The 24,101-nt window shown below is 34.8% G+C and overlaps 1 protein-coding gene across 10 annotated transcripts in view; it reads right to left on the bottom strand.

The window, feature by feature from the left end:
• LOC113233306 (protein sickie) overlaps positions 1-24,101 on the bottom strand; it is a 239,872-nt gene that overhangs the window by 11,882 nt on the left and 203,889 nt on the right. For all 10 annotated transcript variants that reach the window (XM_026468384.1, XM_026468383.1, XM_026468386.1 and 7 more), the window contains 5 exons: positions 13,411-13,494; positions 12,303-12,431; positions 7,569-7,733; positions 5,277-5,505; positions 265-404 (listed from right to left, as the gene is read on the bottom strand). In XM_026468384.1, coding sequence (XP_026324169.1) covers positions 265-404; positions 5,277-5,505; positions 7,569-7,733; positions 12,303-12,431; positions 13,411-13,494 — 747 coding nt within the window. The remainder of the gene's footprint in view (positions 1-264; positions 405-5,276; positions 5,506-7,568; positions 7,734-12,302; positions 12,432-13,410; positions 13,495-24,101) is intronic.

The raw sequence follows: 24,101 nt of genomic DNA, 5'->3' as shown, positions 1-24,101 counted from the left end.
TCTAGTTCACGTTAAAGTACGTCTAGTGCTTTTCCCATTACAGCTTGCTGGGTCCTATGAGGATAGACACAGCGTACTCAGTTTTACAGCGTTTTTATTAGAAGTAACATAGTGTTGACTTTGAACTCGAGATGTAACGTTTAGCGTGCTGTTCATTGTACCTAATCAAATGCAATTTTTACTTTGAACAATACGTTTTCTTATGCAAACTACAAGTATTGTTGGTAATAGTTCAAAGAAGATCTCTTAATCATTTTGACATACCCGCATCTTGATAACAGTATCTTTAAGGCTTTCGAGTTGATGTGCCGAGCTGAGGGCTTCCAGCCGAATATCCGTAAGCACCAGATCCTTCTCTCGAAGCTGCCGTTTCAGTTCATCTACTAATGCTTGATCTTGTTTTTCTGGAACAAAGAATCCGTTTGTTACTCAAATTGCAATTCAAGTTAGTGAAAAAGCAATCAATTTTAAAATTAATAATTATGTCTGATATGAATAGACACACAAACAGCAAAGCTAATTTAGCAAAGGCACTATATGCCTAAATCGTATTTAATAACAAAAAAGACTATTTATCAAAACATTATAAATTTTACACAAACATAGACTAATGAACAAGGATGAACCTCAGTAAAATATTCGATATTTCAGTGTCCATCTTAATAGGCATTCTCTATTAAGAGAAAAATACACTTCGTCGTAAAGTATATAATATTATGCTTGTACTATCTTTGACTGTCTATGATATATATAAATTATCCTAAATAATTGTGTAATAAGTTTAAAATGGAATAATGCAAATATGTTTAAACTTCGTTATTTTTAAATCCAGTGGAACTAATTTTCCTTACAGAAGATGCAATGGTTCTGCGTAGTTACATTTCTGGTACGTGGGAATACTTTTATCAATGCAATGGGGCTCGCAGATTTTGCGCACAGATATTTTTTATTCATTGCATTGATGCTCTACCGCACAATCGATTTATTCACAATCACTGTGATCTGTTCTCATGATGTTACTAGAAACCCGGTTGTACCGCCAGACTCCGTACACTTAGTATTATTTTTATAATAGAATAGAATTATTAAGGTATTATGAACATAATTAGAGTCCTCACAATCCGCCCGCTACGCGTGTACAATGTTTAAAGTACAAATTAATTATGAAATTAAACTAAACTTGTATATAAAGCATATTTATTTTAAAGCATATTTATTACATTAATGTAATTTCATTAATATTTATTCATAATGCTTATAATAAAAAAAATCATTTAAACTGTAAAAACATTTTTTTATTTGCCACATCTTTAAAGTTTTGTCAAAAGTTGTACTATGTAATATTTTTATGTCATGTGGCAAGTAATTATACACACGAATGGCTGTTTGCAGTAAGTTAAGCCGCGATCGTAGTTCATAGTTTGTACTATATCAATCAATTCTTGAATTCAATTTAAAAAAAGGCAATTTTTGAACGAAATAACTTTTATCACTGAGTAGACAAACATAAATAGAAATTATATATACCTGTTAACGTTAAAATTTTATAATGTTAAACAAAGGTCTGGCTGACGTCATAAAATCAGATGGTCCAACTATTATAAAGTGGGTACCGCCGAATATAGACAATTGCAGTACAATGAAGAGTCTCATTACCATTGCATGCAAAGACGTTGCAGTCTGTGGGACATCTAGATCTAAGTCCTTGTGTTTGTGATGGATTTCCCTATCCTTCAATCCAGAATACGGCAGTCCTGCTTTGTGCTAGAAAAAAATACCGTGTTGACACCTACACCTAACCTAGTGGGTTATGCAACGAGAACCGTATAACCTGTAATCGATACTTCGGAGAAGTAAGGTCGTAAAAACAAACCTACTGAGTTTCTAGGGGCGCCTTTAAATTAGCGCTTGTAGAAGCGCTGCAGTGGCGTGACTGTGGCGCGGACTGATTTTCTGCTATATCTAGTCTGCGAAAGTGGCGCGCGCGTGGTGCGAATGTGCGCTGCAGTTGCGTTTCTAAATATTGTAAGAAACTTAGTAGTGGCGCGGTTGCTGCGCCACTACTAAGTAATAAGTTCCTGCGCCACTAATAAGCGTCTATTTGAAGGCGCCTTAAGACGAATGAAAAGCAAAAAATATATAAATATTAGTTAATTTGTTTTTGTCTTTGATATTCTGTAGGTAGCCGCGACTCAGGGTTTCCCTAGTGCGGGTCTATGTTGAGTGTGTGCGTTATTATTGTAAAAAAATAAAATTTTTAAAATCCATTTTTTGGCGAATATTAGATCTTTGCGTCGACGGATCAAAGGAGCATGCAAATTTGACTCAACAATATCAATAATATAATAATTTTTTTGGAAATGATTTTTACGCCTTTTCTTCCCTGAATCTGTTACTTGTGCAAATTACTCCGTCTAGCAAAATATCTGACGAGCTAGTTTCCTCCAGAGCGCGGTTTCCTCTTACTCTGAATCACGACTTTATGATCAAAGTTGTTAATCAAAATCGTGGAAAATATTACGTGCGAACGGGCTTCACAAATCTACTTCGGACATTCTGATTACTCGATGGAACATCGATAACGGTAATGGAAACAATATAAATGTAATTCTGTTCTATTCCTTAAACAATATTTGTCTTAGATATTATCTGATTGTCGGAAGATCACCTATTTCTTGCCAGTGGGCATGTCAAGTCGTCCTGCCGTCGTGCAGGCCATGTTAAGGTTCATCTTGGAAATGAAGCTCGGTGCTTTAGGCGAGAAGGGTAAGTCACGATTTGATACAGTTCATATTTGTAGATATTTTATTTCTACATATCTAACTAACAATCTTTTAGACCATAGGTTCCCAAACTTTTTAGCTCACTGCCCACTTAGGCAAGATAAAAAAATTTCAACGCTCACCACCACAAAATATAATTGAAAACACGTATTTTTTATATTAACATACACAAAAAAATTCACAAGGAAAAAATTATATATATGTAGTATTATTTATATGGATAATTAAGGTTTTTTACTAATGCGGACAACATCAACGCGTCCCAAAATTGCTTCCGAGACTCCTAGGACTCTTCAGCGCCCACCGTGAGGGGTGAATGAGTAGTCCCTCTACTTTGGGAAAATATGTTTTAGACAATATATATATTAATGAACAACGACAATTTTAAACTTTTTTATAAGTAAAAAAAAACCAACCTCAAAAGTTTGTAGAATCACATCTATTTGCCAAGTTTTATTCAAATCTGTGAGCGGAAAGTGAGTGAAATCCAATAAACTGGATTCAACCCCTAATTTGCCATCCTTAAAGGTGAAACATTGCCTTCAAATTTGAATGGGGACCACTACTGGGGTACCTTCCCAACCAAAAAAGAGTCATCGAAATCGGTTCACAAATGTCGGAATGATCTCGTAACTTACACACAAAAAATACAGTCGAATCGAAAACCTCGTTCTTTATTTGAAGTCGGTTAAAAATATCGTTTAAATAGTTTATTGTTTTTAAGCAAATTGTTGAGTTGTTGCAATATTAGTATTGTATTTTTTTCTTCTAAATTGAATGGAACAATTACACAAAATTCAAAATATGAGGTGTTGCATAAATTTCTATTCATGGTTTTGTAAAATGTAGACGTCGATAACGACGCAAGTAGCGTTACTAAAGTTGCATAATGTTTGTTTCCAAAGCAGCTGCATGTTTTTGGTGGTAACGGGACTGAACAAAGCGGGCACTGCAATGAAAACGCATTCCGCGCGCACACATTTTGTAAGTTTTATATGTACATATACACGAGTACGTACCTACATTATGTTACGATTATATGTAAGTTTTTGCTTTTTATTTTTTAATGAAATGCTATTGTACCTACAGGGGTAGGCAATCTGCGGTCCAGGTTAGTCTTCTGAAAAATTTTAATTTCGCACTTAATACGAAATGTCGTGGAATTGAACTCATTTAAAACGTCCTTGATAAACATACATTCCTCCGCGCCGCACTCCGTCTAATCTAACGACACTTTAAAATCAGTGATCTTGTATTTTTGTTTTATCGAGTTCTTAACGCTTTCGCGGTTAAACGTAGGAATTTAAACTATTTTTTAAATATATAAACACGGACGGATGAACTTATAGGTCACGGACACACCCATAGACAACCACAAGTTACACCCAAACTCATGAGAGAACTAATTGTAGGCCATACAAATATTTCTCCCGGCCCGGGAATCGAACGCGGGACCTCTGCGTGGCAGTCAGGCATGGTAAACGTTGGGTCACGAGGCAGTTGACTTACTTAATACATCCAATATAATCTATTCGTGATATTAGAAACAAGCGCCTTAATTTTATTTTGCAGTTTGTAGCCCTTGTTCGCAAAAAGGTTGCCGAACGCTGCAATAGCACACAAATTCATTCGTATTAGAGAATCACAAGTCTGAGAGGCATTACTGAATGATCTAATTCAACAAATAATATGTTTGCCCGTTTCGTATGGGGATTTCCCGGTATAAAGTTTATGCACTTCTAGCGTTAACATAAGACGTAAAACAAAAAAGGAAGTCTAAAGACATGCTACAGCTTTCACAAACTTTTACGCCAATTGCGACTTGATGTAAAAGCAAAGTTCTTAACTTGTTAAATTTATAGTGACTAGAACGGTGCTTTAAGCCTATAAGGTCAAATAGAAAAGCCATAAAGTTGAGAAAAGCATGTGAAGTCTTTATCCAATCAGCTTGATATTTTATTACTTTGTCGAGCTTGTGTTCTAGCTTGTATTAGTGGCGATATGAAATCTGAAACGTTACGTGCGTTTTCCAGCTTTTTGTATTATATTATAAATTATCAGTATCGGACGTCAAACAGTAAATATCGTACGCACTTAAGGATAATAGTTAACAATAATCATAATAATGCACACACTCACAGCTAAGAACTCAAAAGAAAAAAATCATTATTATTTATTTTCATGGACACGTTTGACCGAAAAATTGACTCTGTCAAATATGTTTTCACAAGACAAGACCTAGTGGTTCCTAAGACAGTTTCCCTCTATGTTTTATGATTTCCCCATACAGACCAGTTACAAAAAAATTACACTGTATAGAACGTTTATTGCACCTGTCACTAAATACATGTCTGAAAAAGATTGATTGTTGTTGTGGTGATAGTTTTGTTTATTCTTATTTGCGTGGCCTACGTTTAGTAGTAGTGTGGGAATCACGTATAATCGTAGCTAAGTCGTCACGTAGCTAATGTAGTAGTAGTTGTAAGGACTTACCTTTGGTATCGTCAGTCTTGGGTGCTGCTTCCTTTACGGCTTCGGGTAACGCTTCATGCGAATGTTCCAGACTGTTTTCGTTGCTGCCTTCACGAATTGTGTGCGGGTCGTCGTAGTGATGGGACCCTGAAGAGCTGTCTTGTGACGACAATTGCCCCAAGGAAGAATGTTTGGCAGTCTTTGATATCTTCGCATTTCTAGAGAATGCTTTCGTGAACGATGAGCGCAGCTGTGGAGGATTTATTTATATTAGGAATAGTCCATGGAAATGGGAACGTTAAATAGTAGACAGGATAAAACAAGAAAACAATTGTATATAGGGTAAATATTATGTGTATTTTATGTATTTATGTATTATCTATGTTTGTTTGTGTTACTTATTATTATTAGAGAGTATTAATTATTTGTTACATCCCAATGGGGTATGTACTTAGTAATTACATGTGTAATGCCTGCACTAACATTGTTTGTAAAAAAATAAATAACTGTACAATCTTAACAACCTCGCACGATTATCACTAAATCATAAACGACAATTTTTGTTTTAATACTTTATACAAAACATAATAAATTTACCAAAAATTAAATTTTAAGTTTTTATTGTACTATCTAAAGTTTTTTAGAGGTCTAAAAAATGTCAGATAGTACAATAAAAACTACACTACAATTAAAACCAAATACAGGTGTATTTGGTACTAAAGTATTAGGCCTTATACCAGAATACAAAATTAATGACCATTTCCCATATGTACTAATATGACACATGTATATTGAATAGAAAAGTTTAAATTAAAATGTTCATTCGCAAATAAACTTTACTAAAAAACTATATATTCAAAAGCGTGTTAATGATATATATTTGCAAATATCGCGGACGAATTATGGAAAGAAAAACATAATGTACAAAGGAGCTCAAATGTACAACAAATTACCAAAAGATATTAAAGAAACACAATCTTTCCAATTATTTTTAAAAAATAATTAAAATTCGACATCATGAGGAATTTCTCGGTTGTTATTGGTATTAAAGAGTCACCATGACAATTGGTGTACAATACTTGATTAGGGCATTGCTTTCGTTTTTTCTTAGAACACGAAATTTTATCTGTGTACCTTCATTTCAATATTTTGTCAGCACGTAGGTACTCTCTGTAGAAATTTTAAGATATACTTGTATTATTCGCTAAGTGAATTTGTATTCTTTTGAGAAATTAATATTTTAAATCATAAAGTAGTCAGTTCAAACGCGCAAACGTTCTCAGCGACGAAGATCTTGTGTTTGGCATCGGACGGGTATTTGTGCTAGCACATTCTTTTATTACCGCACAAAGTTATCAGCGTTTAGAATGATCTATTTAAACGTTTTTATTTAAGTACGAAAGTAAAATCTGAACAAAACAGTGAATCAACAGTTGTTATTTATGATGTTAGTAATATAGTGTTAGTATTTTACAAATAATCCTGTATTAGAAACACTACGCTACATTTAACTATATTCAAAGTAAAAGAAAAGACACCAGCAGCACCAGGACCCTGATTCAGAACTCTTCGATATCTTAACCGAATATTTCGATTGGATATCGTTCTCGAATCGAAGGGCGCTTTCCGAGATATTCAGAACATTCGAGTTCGTTATCCAACAACGTTTATGGAGTTAGTCGGCGAATATAGATTATAAGAAAAATGAAAAATGAAAATACATTTTTAAGACTTTAAAGGCCTAACATATATAGCATTAGTCTTGCATTAAAATAAATTAATAAAATTGTACAAAATCCAGATTTTATTTAAAATAATAAAATATGTTCATATTACGTTCTTGCTTTGTAAACAATAGGACGTTCGGTAACTTTCATTAATAACGTTTGTAGCCTTTGCCGGTCGAGAAGTACGAGTAATCGTACGGGAATTATGTCGTTTCGGGTAGGATTCGAATATGACAGCTTGACGTTCGATTCGGTTATTGTGAATAAAAATTAAAAGAAATCGTACGATATTTAATCGAATCAGTCGACAACAGACTTATCGTAAGGTTCTGAATCCACTGGCTGATGTCGCTATAGTCAAGCATCGACCATTTGCTAAATATAGTCGCTGCCTGTCACCAATATGCAAAGGACACCGTAGAACCTTGAGTATTAGTAGGTACAATTATTATAGTAATTAAATTCTTCACTTTGTAGATTTGGATGGCATTATGAAATTACAATAAACGCACGTGAATTTTCTTAAAATGTAAAAAAAATACCTCAAATACCATACAAGGAAACGAATACAGATATTTGAACTCACCCAGCCTTTCTTCTTATGTTTCTTATCGTGCGGTGCAGAAGACCCACTGCTGAGGCTGTTAATGCTGGAGACGCTATCGGTGGATAAGTGCCTGGTGATTGCACCGTTACCACCTTGTGCTGTACGCTGCGGAGATGATTGCTGCGTTTGCGTGTTTGGCTCTTGCTGTGGAAAAAATACGGAACTCAATGCTTGTCCTGTTAAATAAATTTAACGTTTTTTTTGCCATTTACATTTACGTAATACTATTTATTAAGTTTAAAAACAAAAACTCAACATCGAACTAGCACAAAAAATAATGTAATCATAGCATAACGAACACAAAAAAAAATCTGTTTATTGCGTAAAGTTGTAAAGACTCCATTACAAAATCCGAATCCATTACAGAAGCCGACAATTACTGAACTACTTACCGTACTAGAAATCAAAGCATCCGTGCGCAAAGTATACACGGGAAGTTTTAACAATTAATCGATGAATTAATAGTCCGATACTTAGAATACCATAAATTGTTACACAGGACACCCTTAGCGGGTCTTTCTTATGTCAGTCATTACTTTCTATATTCAAATTCCGAGGAGATAACGTTGGCCCAAGCGTATCATGTCACTTATTGATTCCCAACGAGTCTCCGAAGTAGAACGGGGACAGATCTATTGATGGTCAATTTAATGCAAATACAACTGGCTGCCTTGTCCACGGCCGTATTTGCTACTAAACATCAGATGTCGTTTTCGATCTGGCAGTCTTGAAGAAGTTATTACAACCGCCGGTAATCTCCGTAAATTACATTGAGTTAAGGCAAAAACGCTGATGCATGTCACTTTATTAGTATAAATGTGTAAATATGTCTTCTTTAATGAGCGGTAGGTTGAGAGCTGGTTGCGGTGACCGATATACGGACAATTAAAAGAACAATTCTCCGATTTTCGATGTATTTATTTTGGAGTAGGTAAATAAAAGGCAATTAAAGATTTTTTCAAAGAGCGGTATTAGTCAGAACCTAATGGGAAGATTAAAACGGGCTTTGTTCATACCTATGCAGACGCTGTAGTCATCACAATCTAATAGGCCTATTTTGACACCAGTCAGTAACTAGGGATGTGAACTAATAAATTGTTAACCAGATTACCTAATTCTTAGGAGCAATGTATTCAAAATTTTATGAGTTTGTGACCGTTTAGATTATTTTTAGGTTTATTCGTTTTGACAGCCTCCGTGGTCGAGTGGCTTGCACACCGGTTTTCATGGGATCGCCATCTCTGAGTGCCCAGGTTCGATACGCGGTCGGGTCAGTGTAGAAAATTAACTTTTCTATATTGTCTCGGGTCTAGGTGTTTGTGGTACCGTCGTTGTTTCCGATTTCCATAACACAAGTGCTTTAGCTACTTACTTTGCGATCAGACCAATGTATGTGATGTTGTATAATATTGTTGTCCAAGTTCTAGAGCAGACAATTAACTTTAATTTAATAATAAGTATTAAGACTAACATGATAGCAATAAAAAAAATAATTAATAGAGAAGATAATTAAATGAAGACGCATCTTAAGTTTGGAAAGTAACGACTGACTAATTTAGCAGCATTTTAGTTATATGGGGCATACGGAATATTATTATAAATCTTGGCGTTTAAAGTTTTTTGTAAGTGATATTTTAAGAACATTGCACAACATATGCTTCCATGATTTCCATTCATTATTTAATTTCAAAATAATAATTTAGTCGTGAATACAAATATTTTATTTACTAAGGTTCCTTCGAGACTCTGGACGTTGCGACACGTCCGAAACAGCAAAATAATATGATATGTTTACACACGATTAAGTAAAGATTTTAAAATCAAATAATCTAAGAACACCTAAATGTTTTGTACGAAGATCTTGTCACTTCATCGTCGTTATCGAGGTTTCATTGTAATATTTTGATGCTTAGAAAGTCGAAACTACAAAGTTTACAACACAAGTTAAAAACAATTGACGTGGCATCACAGTACATTTACTTATATTGAAATATTTTGTATTTTGTTTCTTACGAACAAAGAAGATATCCATAATATTAACCTTAGATCTAAGCCTTTAACTAAGATTTTCTTTAATAATAATAATAATAACGCACACACTCAACATACTAGGGAAGCCCCGCACTAGGGAAACCCTGTGTTGCGGATGCCATGGACACACACATAGTTGTCTATATATACAAATTACACTCAAACTCACGAGATAAATAAATGTAGGCCATACAAATATTTCTCCCGACCCGGGAATCGAACCTGGGACCTCTGTGTGGCAATCCGGCATGGTAACCGTTCGGCCACAGAGGCAGTTAAGTTAAGCAGTTAACTAAGGTAATCGATTCTTACTCGTATATGGGAAGCTGTAACGTTTTTACAGTAAGATTCCGGAGCTTATAATTAAAGATGATTACTTCCTAAGTTTAAAACTTACATCAAAATTATCATATTACAAAATTGTAGACTATGTCTTAGATGTACGAAAAGACCACATTAGTCTAGATTGCACATAAACATTATTCAAAGTGTATTCCATAGTATTAAAGTTTATTTGAAAGTAGCAATCCCTAGAGTTTCTTGCTTGTTCTTTTCAGGGAAGTCAACACAGTGAACGAGCAGTAGCTTAAAAAATGATGTTTTCAAATGCAAAAATAAATGATTATTTGACTTTGACTTTGACAACAATTTGTAAACGGTTTTGATTGTTATATTTTTCAAGTTTGTGTAAAAAAACAGTTTTGGCGAATAACCAAACTTTGAATAAACAGACTGAAGGAGCATGAAAATAGAACTACAAGAACTATTAATTTTTGATAAAATTGACTTTTGGGTACTTTCTTTCTCGAAGTATCGAATTTATTGATAGGATTAGACTTTCTTTATTCTATGGCAACGGGAAAACTTCGTCGTCTGTGTACCTATCTCAAAACGATGCACCTGCTAATTAATTACTTGTAACGCACTAAGTATGTAATACACCTCGTAGAAGATTCTAGGTTTATGGCTTTAAATTTCTCTTCAAATGGCATAAAATTCAAAGGTGTTGGACTATAAAACACGTTAATTAATTAATAAATAATTAATTTTTATCGATGTCTCAACTAACACCTGAGGTATTCGTGACAAAAGTTACTGATGGGGGACTATATTTATGTCCTTTTTTAGCAAAATTATAATTGGATATATAATTTTTTTTAAATTTGGAAATATAATTGGATGCTGATAAGCCATAACGTGTCAGCCAACATGATCATCGCAATGGCACCTTTTAACCGATTTTTCGATGTTTTTGATAGTTTGTTCTAAAATTTAGGTATTTATAAAATGAAAACTTTTGCTGTTGTACTTGTTGTTGTTGGAGAATTACAGTAATAAATCACAACAATTCATCGTTCCTGAAGTTACAACAGCAAAAGGTTTCATTTTACAAGTAGGTACCTACTTTTAGTAGCAGTAGAGCTCCTTGTGAAAGAGTTCGTCCGGGATAGTACTGCCGCCTTACCTATTTCTGCCGCCAAACAGTAATGTCTGCATTACTACTGTCTTCCGGTTTTGAAGGGTAAGGGTGTTGGTGAAATTAGAGGCACATGAGACGACTTGGCATCTATGTCTCAGGGTGACTGGCACAGCGGTAGTGCCTCTCAGATCTTTGCAATTTAAAGCTCTCAGTGGTACTGTAACTGTTATGGACAGGCATGTAGCTTACCATTAACCGTAAGACTTGTTAGTAACGCTACTACACTTGATGTTATAAAAAAAAAACCTAAATTTTAGAACATACTATTTAAAATAACGAAAAATCTTTATATGCCATTTTGGTAAAACTATAGTCATGTTGGTTGACACTATTTTGCTTATCAGCATCCAATCACGCCGTTAACATTGGTACGATACAAAAAATATTGTTGTCTCCTTCTAACACTTAATTTTTAATACTTATACTTGTTTTGTTTTTCAACGTCAATTTTGATTTCACGCTTGACCATCGATTTCTGTCTATTTTTTAATTACTTACTTGTCAAATATGCCTATTAAACTATTCGTTTGTTGTAGTAATATTGTCTAACGAAGCGACGACTTCAGTAGCCCGTACTGCACCGGAGTTAATTTCATCGTTCTGGTACTCAAAGTAAACTGTATTTCCTAGTTTGTGACCTGGTCACCGTTATGTTTGTCTGGCAGTATTATTTATAATTAACAAAGAAGTTTATGAACACTGAGAGTGCAGAAGAAGAAACTATCCAACTGAACGACAAAAATTGAGATTTACATATAACCCTTATTCCTTACAAACAAAACTGACTATTGCAAAGTTGCCCTGGATTGAAGAGTGAGTTATTAATATAGTTTCGTTCAAATGTATTTAGGTTCCTCGGTGTGAAATCGCCGGAAAAAGTGTGAAGTTAAACAATTTGAGTCTATGGTTCGACTGCAATACCAGCTTACTGTCCTGTCGGAGTTTGGATAGAACCTCCAATAGTAGACGAACTATAAGAAAAAGAAGATATGGAGTAATCTCCATTTATGGACTGTCTATGGACACCGAGAATAAAAGTTTTGTCTTAAAGTCAAAAGGTTTTGAAATCAATATTGTATTTATAGTGGCATTTTGTTTAGAGATGTGACATTACTACGAAATTGATAAAGTATCGCGACGTACAAGAGTCGGCCTTCTGGACTGGAAGTTGTGAAATAAAAAAAATCAGGTGTCTTCCTTACCTGGCCTGTGACATTAACACCATCGGCGCGAATGCCCATAGACTGCATATGTGCAGTCGTCAGACCAGCTTGAATCGACTGCTTCCGAAGCAACTCGATTGTTTGCCGCAGCTCCGTCAACTCTGAATCCTGTATACGAAAACTTCGTGTTTAATTTAAAAAGTAAGAGCTAGAAAAATATTACTCATAGTTAATTATATTTCTTATAACAATACTAATAAAAATATGTTTTCAATAGGTGGTGCTTTCGAATTATTAGTTACTTTACATGTTAACCCTTTTATGGATAGTACTGCACACTAAAATGTCAGTATTTTTCTTGCCGTAATGCTTGTATTGATTCAACACAAAATGTTCAATGTATGTGAATCATTGAATTTTGTCAGTACGTTGTTGATATTTAGAAATCGCAATATAATAATAATAATAATAATAATTTATTTCAGACTTTTTTGTCCATAAATGGTAAGTATACAGGTGATCTTATGACTAATGTTAGTCATAAGGTCACCTGTATATGTATATGTATATGTATATGTATATGCATATGTATTTGTATATGCATATGCATATGTATATGTATATGTATATAGTTATAAAAGCCCGTAGTTTGTTTTTTGAGATTTATACAGTGAACGAATATATCATTCACACATGAACCCAAATACTGTCGTAACTCAGAATGATGGAATTGAAAAAACACGATTCGAAAAAAAAAAACACTGAATTAATCTTATTGCGAGTATTTTGGATTATTTTTATTTACACATTATTATTAGTCATCCACTCATAAACGACAATATTAATGTATTGGTTCCATTCGGTGATTTATTGAACTTTCAAATTATGTTTTCTCAAGACAGTATTTGTTTTCATGTGCGTATTATAGTACTTAATTTTACGATAAACGTTGTTACTGGCCATGAACGGGTTAAGCTTATAAGATTATTTACGATAAATCTGCAATATGTATATTTGAAGCGGTCAACAAATAGAAAGGATAACCTTAAGACCTTTAGAATGATATCCAATGTCATCTTCAATTTCACACATAATTGCTTTAGACGAGCGTTGGTAATTTTTGAATTGCTTACGAAATACTCCTTACCTTTCGCTCCGCGGTGGCGGTAAGCTGTTGAAGACGCTGCGTCATATTTGAGAGACTTTGCTCAAAGGCTGACACTACGTGTGCCTGTAACAAAGTTATGCTAACTTGAAGTACAGGATTGCATTGAACATGCGGTAAAATTGTTATGAAGCATATTACCAGCCCTTCTAGTTTCTTAACAGCCAATATGTGAGCAAGTATGTCAACGATAATCGACCAGTTATTGCCTCGTTCGATGTAAATCCTATATCCAACGAAGTGTTTTCGCAATATAACTGCGATTTCTATTCATTTAGTAACTAGAGATGACCACAAGCCGACACAGATCTCTCTGTAATACCTTAATGGTAGTTGTAGGGTGAGATTATGTATCCAGTCCGACATAACTTAGTAATGATTCCAACTGCCTTCGGCTTATAACCGGTTAATAATCTTCAATGAGGGATAATTATTGACGTCACATTTCACTGTTGTTACCCATAATATTGCCTATAAAGTACATTAAAAATTATTAATGTGTAATAGGAGTGACTCATCGGAATATATAGGCCGGTAAATGTAGTGGACGTGGGCGTTGCTGGTCGGCAAGACCCTTTTGTTTACCACGTCACAGGAACTCACTCAGGAAAATTAAATTGAGGGTAACGACCCTAAATAGTTACAAACCATACCATCAACGTCGGTATTAAAGTACAATGCACCTGTGAATTCTTTGATAATTATATTAATAGCCGGTAGATCATGTATATTCCCAGAGGACTCGGATATTCATGTTGTAATAAAAATAAATGGATTATTTGTACGCTTTATCGTTCTTTAATATGGTATTTCACCTGTCCGTGCGCAAGTCGGATGACCAATTATGGCTCCGGTGTACCACTGATAGATCTCTTTCTGAGACACCTTTTGCGCGTGCCGATGTAAGTGGGAAGGACGAAAAAGTACTTATACAAGTTGCTCCGAGGGTTCCGTTAATCCATCGCAAACTTTATTAATTACAGTTATCGTGTTATATTACTTTAGATGATAGCGTGGTAATAATATTATATGGATGAAAATGTCTTTTTTATTTATATAATCTCAGTTAACTTACGTATGTAGTTGTATTATATTAAAATATTGTTTATTAATCGAGTTCTTAGGTTTTTGCTATTGTTATAAATTGCAAATGAAACTATTTCTCGCATCTAAATCGCGTATATTTCTTTTTTCAAACAAGTTAACGTTTCGTGCCCTTTACCTGTAAACCTGACCCTGTCCCATGGTCACTGACCCAGTCAGCCGTGACCATGGGACCTGTAAAGGGCCCGAAACGTCGCTTTGTTTGAATATATGCGATTTAAATACGAAAAATAGTTTCATTTCGAATATTATTCATTTGTTTATCAATGTATCTATCATTATTAAAATATTATGATAGAGTGTATTGTAACACTTGTGTATTATTAATATCTAAATTCCTTAAAACAATATAAGATTTATTTATACAAAAAAAAATCAAGTAATAAATTTGTAAAATATTAGTAATTACTTCCAATCAAATTTAAATTAATATATGAGATAAATGTATTTGTAAAGCAATTTGACCATACTTCCCGCTTTGAGCAGGACAGTCCCACTTTTAAACTTCGTATCCCGCTGTCCTCAAAATACTTAAAGATATCCCAGAACAGACAAACCAGAACACACGCGACAATAATTTAAAAAAAAACGGCGCAATAGCGAAAAATATGTAACGCCAGCCTTAACCTTTCATCTATATCATATTTTTTAAACTTTCATCATCATTTCAAGTCTTTTTTTAAATTTTTTTCATAAATAAACATTTTTTAGCTATCATTCACTTGTGTTCTATTTTTAAAACAATACTGAATTTACAATCGTCCCACTCCGAGGGAAAAAAACGATCACGTTGACCATACCTAGTTTTGCAGCCAAGAAGTAATAGCGTTACTGTTTTCCGATTTTGAAGGGCACGGATGAAACTACAGGCACGTGGGATTCATCAATTTTATGTCTTAGGGTGACGGGTACTATGCACTGCAACTGTTATGGGTAGGCGTGTCACTTGCCACCAGGCTGAAAGACTTGTCCATCCCGTCATTTGGCGTCATAAAAAAAGTATTATATATAATTTAACTGAGCCCTAAATAATTGTATAAGTTGCATGGGTGGACAGGTGAGGGATAAAACTAATTATTTATCAACAGCTGTTGCAAACCAGCAGCTGGGCTTATAAAAAAATAACGACACTATTAATAGTTATATGAACAAGTGCGTACTTAATCCGATGATTGCGTACATAGATATTAAGAAATATGCCTCAACTCAATAATTTCATCATTGAAGTTTTTTGATCAACCCATTTATAATATCTCACAGTTGGTCACGGGTCTCTCATGCGAGGGTTTTAGACCATAGCTTTAGATTTATTTATTATCTTGTAAACTATACATTATTATACACAATATATTGTATTACAAGAATCGTTACAAATAATAATAAATGTTACATTTCAAAAAATTACAAATATCCATTTCAAGTTTTGTACTACGTAATTTTAACATTGTTGATGTAGTTATGTGAATAATGTAGGAATATATTTAATTATACAATAATAATTATGTCTATGTATGTAATAGAAATATATAATGATTGGATGCGTTAAGTTTATGTAATGTATTCAATTCTGTAAAATAATATTTATACCCAATAATCTAATAAATTATAACACATATTACAAGATCATGTCCCTATATTCTTCACTGGAATAATACGCATTATCCAACAAAAAGTCTTTCAGTCGACGATCAAATGTTTCATCATTAGGCTCATATTCTGCCACTCTGGTCCAATACGGGTTGAGGGCACGTTTTCTGAGGGTAGTGAACCTTTTTCGACATGCAGGTTTCATCACGTTTCCGAAAGGAAAGTTCACCGAAAAGCTCATGGTAAATTTCAAAATTAAATTTCGCACATAAATTCCGAGAAACTCATAAGCGCGAGCCCGGATTTACCACGGCTTATTAAGTTATTTATACTTCAAAATATGTTTCATAAGTATTATACCCTTCTATAAAGTCTCAAAAGTACCCCAATTAAATAATTGAAGTAAGACTGTTTGTTCAATAGCAGTAGAGCCCCTTGTGAAAGAGTTCGTCCAGGGAAGTACTGCCGCCTTACCTATTTCTGCCGCCAAGCCGTAATGTGAGCATTACTGCGTACCGGTTTTGAATAGTAAGGGTGCTGGTGAAGTTAGAGGCACATGGGACTTGTCAACTTATGTCTCACGGGTGCAGTTACAGTGTCCCTCAGATCTTTATGATTTAAAGCTCTGAGCGGCATTGCAACTATTATGGACAGGCGTGTCGGTTACCACTAGGTACGACCTGTTCATCCCGTCACTTAGTTTCATTAAAAAAACCATAGGAATTAATTTTGGCTTATTGCATCATGTTATTTTTGTGGAATACTGATTTAATGATAGTTGTGAAGTGTAACACCGACCTATTTTTTCTTTTTGGTAAAACGGTTGACTGGTAGAGAAAGCATCGTGTGCCTGTACTATGCTATGGCATTAAGGTCGTTGTTTTTACTATGTTGTATTGTGTAAAATATTTAAATAAATATTGTAGATATTTTATGTACGTGGTTCAAAACCATTGACCATTGCCGTTTCGCAAAATACTTTGGACAATATCTATGTTACTCAATGTATGTAATAGAAGTTTTATCACCCTTGTTTACTATTTAAACAAAATTAATCATTTCACAGTCTATTTCGGTGCTTTTACCTTTTTAAAGACTCCTCGTTCGTTATCATAAAAAGGAACGCCATTAATATTATGGTTTTCTACTAACAAATATTTTTAGGTGTTTAAACAATTATCTAATACATTAGACGTTATGAGTCCGTTACTCTCTAACATTTACCTTTATGTTAGACACGCAACGTTTTGTACACGCTGTAGCACGTGTCTGCATAGATATAGTCCTTTATGAAGTGAAATTTATGCAGACAGGCACTCAGTTAGCTGGGAAGAGCGTCTAAATAGGACATAACAAAACAAATGACAATTTGCGGCAATTGAATGCACTACGAGCCGCATCCGACTTTCATACAACAATAACGCAACACCAATTAATATTTATGACGACATAACTTTTATAGAAATGTTCCCAAAAATAACACAAGAGATAAAATATAAAATACGACATCATAAAATCGACATTTTAGGCTTACTGACATGATTATCCACCTACATTGAAAGGAAATGTTACTTTTATTAGAATTTTTTTTATGACACTAGGTGACGGGATGACCAAGGCGCTCATCTGGTGGTAAGTGAGACGTCCGTCCATAACAGTAGTAGTGCCCCTCAGAGCTTTAAATCATAAAAATCTGAGGGACACTGTAACTGCGCCCGTGAGATATAAGTTGACCCATGGGTCTGTACCAGAACGCAGTAATGCTCACATTACCGTTTTGCGGCAGAAATAGGTAAGATGGCAGTTCTTCTCTGGAAAAAAGAACTTTTTTACAAGTAGCTCTACTATTACTAAAATATGGCCGTACGTCAAGGTTTTAACCCTGCCCAAAATGCGGGACGGGTGATTTTTCATTTTGCACTGCACAGGATAAAAAGGGATAAGAAAACATTTCGGTGTGGGTGTTATATAAATGTAAAAGAACCCACACTGCAGCCCACTGATGACTCTTTACGAGAGATTGTTCCAATATTCTTAACAAGCATGATTATTTGTTCAAGTGTACTCTATCTTATACGGCGCGGTGTCGCATCTGGGCTGGAAGTCTACAGAACATTTAAAATTACGAGTATGTTGCCGCCTCGTAAAGGAGCGACGTACTGTAAGCAAATGTTTGTTTTTATGGCCAGCACAAGCCATTAAAAAAATACTATCTTCAGCGCATATAAATAAGCTTAAAATAATTTCCATCCCGATTCCTTATATTCGTAAAAACATTTTTCTCAAACATGCTCGGAAATGTATGCATTACTTTCAAAAACCGAACACGGAAAATTTGTCATTTATGGATCGTGCGAGTTCTTCCTGGCCAAAGCAAGTATGAAAATCCATTATTGTCCGCTTCTCTAAACTTTTAAATCTACCTACTAATAATGAACTATGTAAACAGGCAAAAGAATAACTCATACAGCTAACTGCCCAGTGTATGTAATTACGAGAATTAAAAATGCCTAACTGTACGGCTTATTTTTAAAAAAAGAAAAAGGCTGTAAATCAAATTAAAAGTACTTTGGTAATTTTTTCTGTATTTTTGTATTTACGTCGTGAGTTCTAGTGAGAAGAGCGATAACAAAAATACAGTAATGGATACACAATTCAACCACAACATCAGAAATTCGTCAGACTACTTTTAAATGTGCCTGGAAAAGCTACGCCAAATATTACTTTTAATTTTAATTAGGTAATTTTTTTTTTACTTTTTCTATTGTATATCTTCATTCTTTTTTTTTTTTATTTCCTCCCATTGTTTGAGAAAATCACTATAGTGTCTCGGCGGGAATGAGGATCACTTGACTGGTATTAATAATAATAATAATAAATAATTAATTCTAGATGTCTATGATCCATATTCTTAAATTATAAAATTATTTAATCACTTTAAAATTAAAATAAAATTCACATCGAAAAAAAATTAAATTAAATTAAAATTTAAAAGCTAAATCAAAATTAAATATTTATATTTAAATCACAAGATAAACAGTATAAAATTAAAAACATACAACTAAAATAAGATCAAATAATAATTAAATATAATAAGTCAACAAATTCAAAATTATACAAGGCTTCGCTTGCGCTCGGTCTTATAACTCATCCTCGTCCAGCAATCCCTTACTTCTCGGCCTCTGCAATAATGTACTATTACATACTCGTACTAGATTACAAATACTCTAAAGTCAAAGTCAAATAATCTTTATTTCATAGGGAAGCAAATCGCACTTGAAATGGTCATGTTGACTAAACTCTACGGCTCATCGTAAGGCATATTCCCCTGAGAAGAATGAGAACGAAACTCTAGGCGTTGGCTCTTTGTTAATAAACAATTGTACACATTTATCATTTACAATATTTATTTCAAACATCATAGATTGAGATACCTGCAAGACGGGTCACTTACCAATGATTTTTGTCATACATTTTTGTCGCTCCATTGAATATACTTGAGAGTACTAGTAAAAATAAAATAATGTCACTGCCTTATACCGCAGCAATCTTATTTGACGTCTGAACAATAGACTTTATGGACACCATAAACGATCTGAACAGAAATAGCGTAAAGCAAGGCGGCTGAAAACAATAGGTCTCTGGTAGTAACAGTGTCCACATAAAACAGGCCCTGTGATAAATGTAATGCGGATGCAGCGGTTGGGTTAAGAAAGTGTGCCGTGATTGGCCACCAACCACTATACGGGGCTCAAACTGAATGTCGCGGGAGCGGGACTAGACGATAGTTATCTCATATCCGATCCCACCTACAAAGCCTGTCAGGCAACGGTGCTAACAAGCGACAAGGCCGCATCAACTCGAACTTAATTCTATTTTCAGAGCATCTTATGGAAAATTTAAATATCAGCTTATTTACGTTCTATGTAGTAAACTGTACTGTACCAGGTAATAGATGCGCATCGCGTGCAAATCTTATAATGACTAAACGTTTAGATAATCGTCTCCATCCGTTATTTGTATCTAGGTAATAGTCATATTTCAAAATATGGCTACGTTATATACTTGTAGATAACCACAGGTATAAATTATATAGCGTACTTCTGTTTGCTATTTACAAATAAGTAGGTAATATTGATGTATTATAACGATAGTCTCAAAATTGTGATAGAAACTGTCGACATAAATACGGTTCCCTTTAGACGCCTATCGGGCCAGCTTTCCAAAGTTGGCCGTAAAGGGCAAATGGCAGAGATTGCTCAAGTTCAAAGGTGTCCCTCGTGGCGGTAACAATGGACTCCAGACTTCAGCCGCCCACGACCTCCATACTATAAAATATTGCGCACCCGAAACGGCACTACAAACAATGCCATTATCAAACATTGCAAAACAATACTAGTTCATCGGCATTCCTAATGTCTCCAGTGATTTCAAAATCTTATAGCATTAAGTTGATTTATTAGTTACCGTTTTCGTATCACATTAAATATGATTAAATATATTATAATATGATAGGTGTTCCAAACCAAAAGGCATGTATCGCAGAAACTTGAAATTTAACGTTCAAAGATATATTGTGTCAACTACAAAGCCCACAGTATCGTATAGTCATTAAAGTAACACAGTATTATTACTAGGCTATCTTGTTACGGGTATACTAAATGGTTCTCAGTCTCAACAGAAAAGATTTTGTAGTGTTAAACCAGAGAAAACTGTTATAAAAAGCAACGCCATGACATGACTAATATCGATTCATAGTGCAACACCATGATTACAATAAAACGCGTTATCTTTTGTACTCACGATAATTTAGTATCCATATGATCGTGGGAAACGATAGTCATAATCAGAGAAATCAGTGAATGGGATTTGTAATGCTCAATTAAGTCGCCACCTGACCAGCACACCTTTTATAGTAGGCAGGTAATTTTTTTTTTCTAAAGGTTCTGCGCTTTTATTATAAGCTTTGGTTAATACACCTGCTAGCGCACCCATATATTGGAAAGCGAATATAATATCTGATTTTATTATATTTATACTGATTTCATTTTAAAACAGATAAAGATTTGACATAAACACGAATGTGAACAAGATATTAAGTAATACTATAAAGGGAGATATGGTTTTAGTCACACCTTAAGCATTTGTATTAAATATTTGTGTTTTCTAGACAAAGTACCATAACTAAAATGCGGAAACGCATTGTCAGTGATGCGGAAGTGAATATAACAAAGGCAATGTTTTCCGATATTTAGATTGGGGGAATTTAGAATTCAGGGTGAATCCCTTCCCTTGGAACGTCAGGTGAACACGCCATGTCACTCATTTGTATTCCACCCCAGTCGGTGCGAGTTATTCTGTGTAATACCCTCAATGTACTTTCATTGCATTTTATATTATCCGTATAACTATCCAATATGCACAGGGGAGTCAGCCACACCTTGGAACAGAAATTAACGCCTAGAAAGTGATTCATCTATGAAAGTACAGTTGATACAGTGCCGCGCTTTCAATTTTAATTGCAGTTAGAAATATTAACAAGTGTTTATATAAAAAAAAAAGTTACTTTTGTGTATAGCGGACGATCGATTATGCGAAGTAATGATGTACCACTGCTGATAATATCTCAAACCAGGTGGTACTCGCATGTGGGTAGGATGATAGAGCATTTGTATATACTCGCACTCATTATTACACTTAAGATTGTATTAGAGGAAATGAATAGGCGGAATAGTACATAAATAATCAAGACTGTAATGAGAAACTCACCTCTTCTAGTATTGGACAGCTTTTATAACGTGATTTCTTGAGCGCCAATTCCCACCACGGAACCGGTGGCTTCGATCGAAGAATCGTTTGACAGCCGATTTTAGGGTCTTGAGATTCATACAAAGTTCCCAAAGTTCTCGAAGATGGTCGAGATGGTGTTAGGTCCCTGTCTTCTTTTGCAGGAATTCCAGTTACACACTCGCAACATTTATGAGGCCTTTTAACTATTGTGTGCGGTCTGTAGTCGACACTGAAGGAATGCCGATAATTTAGCCTTTTGGTAAACCCGTTGGTTTCGCTTACTGATCTCTTGAAACCATTTCGGTTGTTTTGTAATGGCATTCTGGGTATTTGTTGCACTTCACTCATAATGCTAGGTTCATCATTTAAACTAATACCATCAGCAAGAGGAGTATTAGGCTCTGAATGATAGCCCAATCTATTTCTGTGTAAACTTCCGTACGATGGATTTTCCTGGATGCTAGGCGGCTTTAAATCTATAAACTTTGGTCTGCGCAAATTTAAAGTAGCATATTTCTGTGGAGATTTGTTAAATTTTGACTTGTTAGGAAGATCTCTTAAAACATCTTCGGTATCTGTCGAAGGTATCGTAGAATTATCACTATAACTGGATATAGGCCGGTCATTATCGGTGAGGTATGAGGAAGATTCCGAGCAATTATCTCGATCGCTGTGACTCCTTCTGTAGTCGGCGGACGAAGTCGTACCGTCCGTACGCACGGAATGCTGCTCCGTGCCGTCTTGGGCGAATACGTGCTGCTCATACGACTGTCGCTCGCCGTTACTTAGGTTCACAGCTAAGATTTTTTCTCGATATTTTATATCCTGCTCCCTACTTCCAGGCAACTCTAAACTCTGTAGTCGCCTACGTGGCTTGGTATTTATTGAATCATAATGAACTTCTTGGCGACCATTCATATGTTTCACAGGGGAATTTGTCTCTGAAGGCGGAGGCGACAATTTAGCGTAAATCGGCTCGGCAAAACTCAGACGAGGCGATTTATCTGATACTGAACAGCTCGTGGAAGAATTCGATACATACTGAACTCCTAAACTGCCTTCAAAGAAATTATTTTTAGGAGTTCTTTGTATAGTAAAATATTCCGAATGACGTTGAGGTAGATTGTTAATGATAGTATTATTTGGTTCTACTAAATTTCTTATCTTGATTTTACTTCTAGGCGCGCGAATAGTCGCGAATCCGTCATGGATCGGCGACCCGTGGTATACGGCCGAAGTGGTTACCGCCATGTCGATCTTGTTTTCACATCTGTTCACTACACATTTTTGTCATTTGCTCCATTTATTGTTTATAAAGTTTATTATTAGCACTTTAGTAACAATATACCGATATAGATGTAGGTAATGTTCTCCTTATTTCGCCATATTATCTGGAAAGCGCACAAAATTGTAAAATACAGCTCTAGTGGCTTACGTTTGGCGAGACATGGTAGTTGGGCTGAGATAATAGCTTATTATAGATGTAATGGAAAACATTGACAATATGTTATGGACTTCATAAGACTTTCTATATCTCCTTAGAACTCATCTTAGAACGTTATAACGATTACGTTTACAACCTATATTATAATAAATCGATTTACAGGAGGGGAGGTACGAGCTCTGTGCGTACATTAAAGGTGTTTCTTTTAATAGAAATCCAAGTACTTGACCTTTTTTCTTAATGCAAGCACGAGAGCATATTTTTATCTGTTTTCAATGAAGACTCAATAAAAGCTTTGTAGAGACCACTTGACAAAACAGATTGCCGTTGACGATTATTTTTGAACCGGTGTCTTGAAGAACGCGTGGGATGGATCTTACTAGATTCAATATGGAAATATTTGCGATTAAAAGGAAATATAAACTTTCTATTGGTTCCAGTGTACTGTAGAAATGGTTGTAATAAAATATATTTTTTTGTCTTACTATCAAGCGTTTATGGGTGTGACGACAAGCTAGTGGAAACTGTGTATATCCGCTGTACATTATAGTTGATAGTTCTTACGTTTACCATATTTTAATGTTTAACTGTTACTTGCTAGTTACACACTTTCCAGATATAACTTTCAAACTGTTTTGGTTTTACTTTATACTTACTTGCATAGTGTCTGGTTAACTAAGCTGTCGTGAGATTTGAAGGTTTGGAAAGTGTGAATAATTGTGATTTTAATGTTTGTAAGCGCAGATTT

The sequence above is a fragment of the Hyposmocoma kahamanoa genome, unplaced genomic scaffold (genome assembly GCF_003589595.1).
Source record: "Hyposmocoma kahamanoa isolate Upper Pololo Valley unplaced genomic scaffold, ASM358959v1 78, whole genome shotgun sequence".
In the NCBI taxonomy this organism is placed as follows: Eukaryota; Metazoa; Arthropoda; class Insecta; order Lepidoptera; family Cosmopterigidae; genus Hyposmocoma; species Hyposmocoma kahamanoa.
Note: the sequence above shows the minus strand (reverse complement) of the source record. Positions and strands in the feature narration are given on the sequence as shown.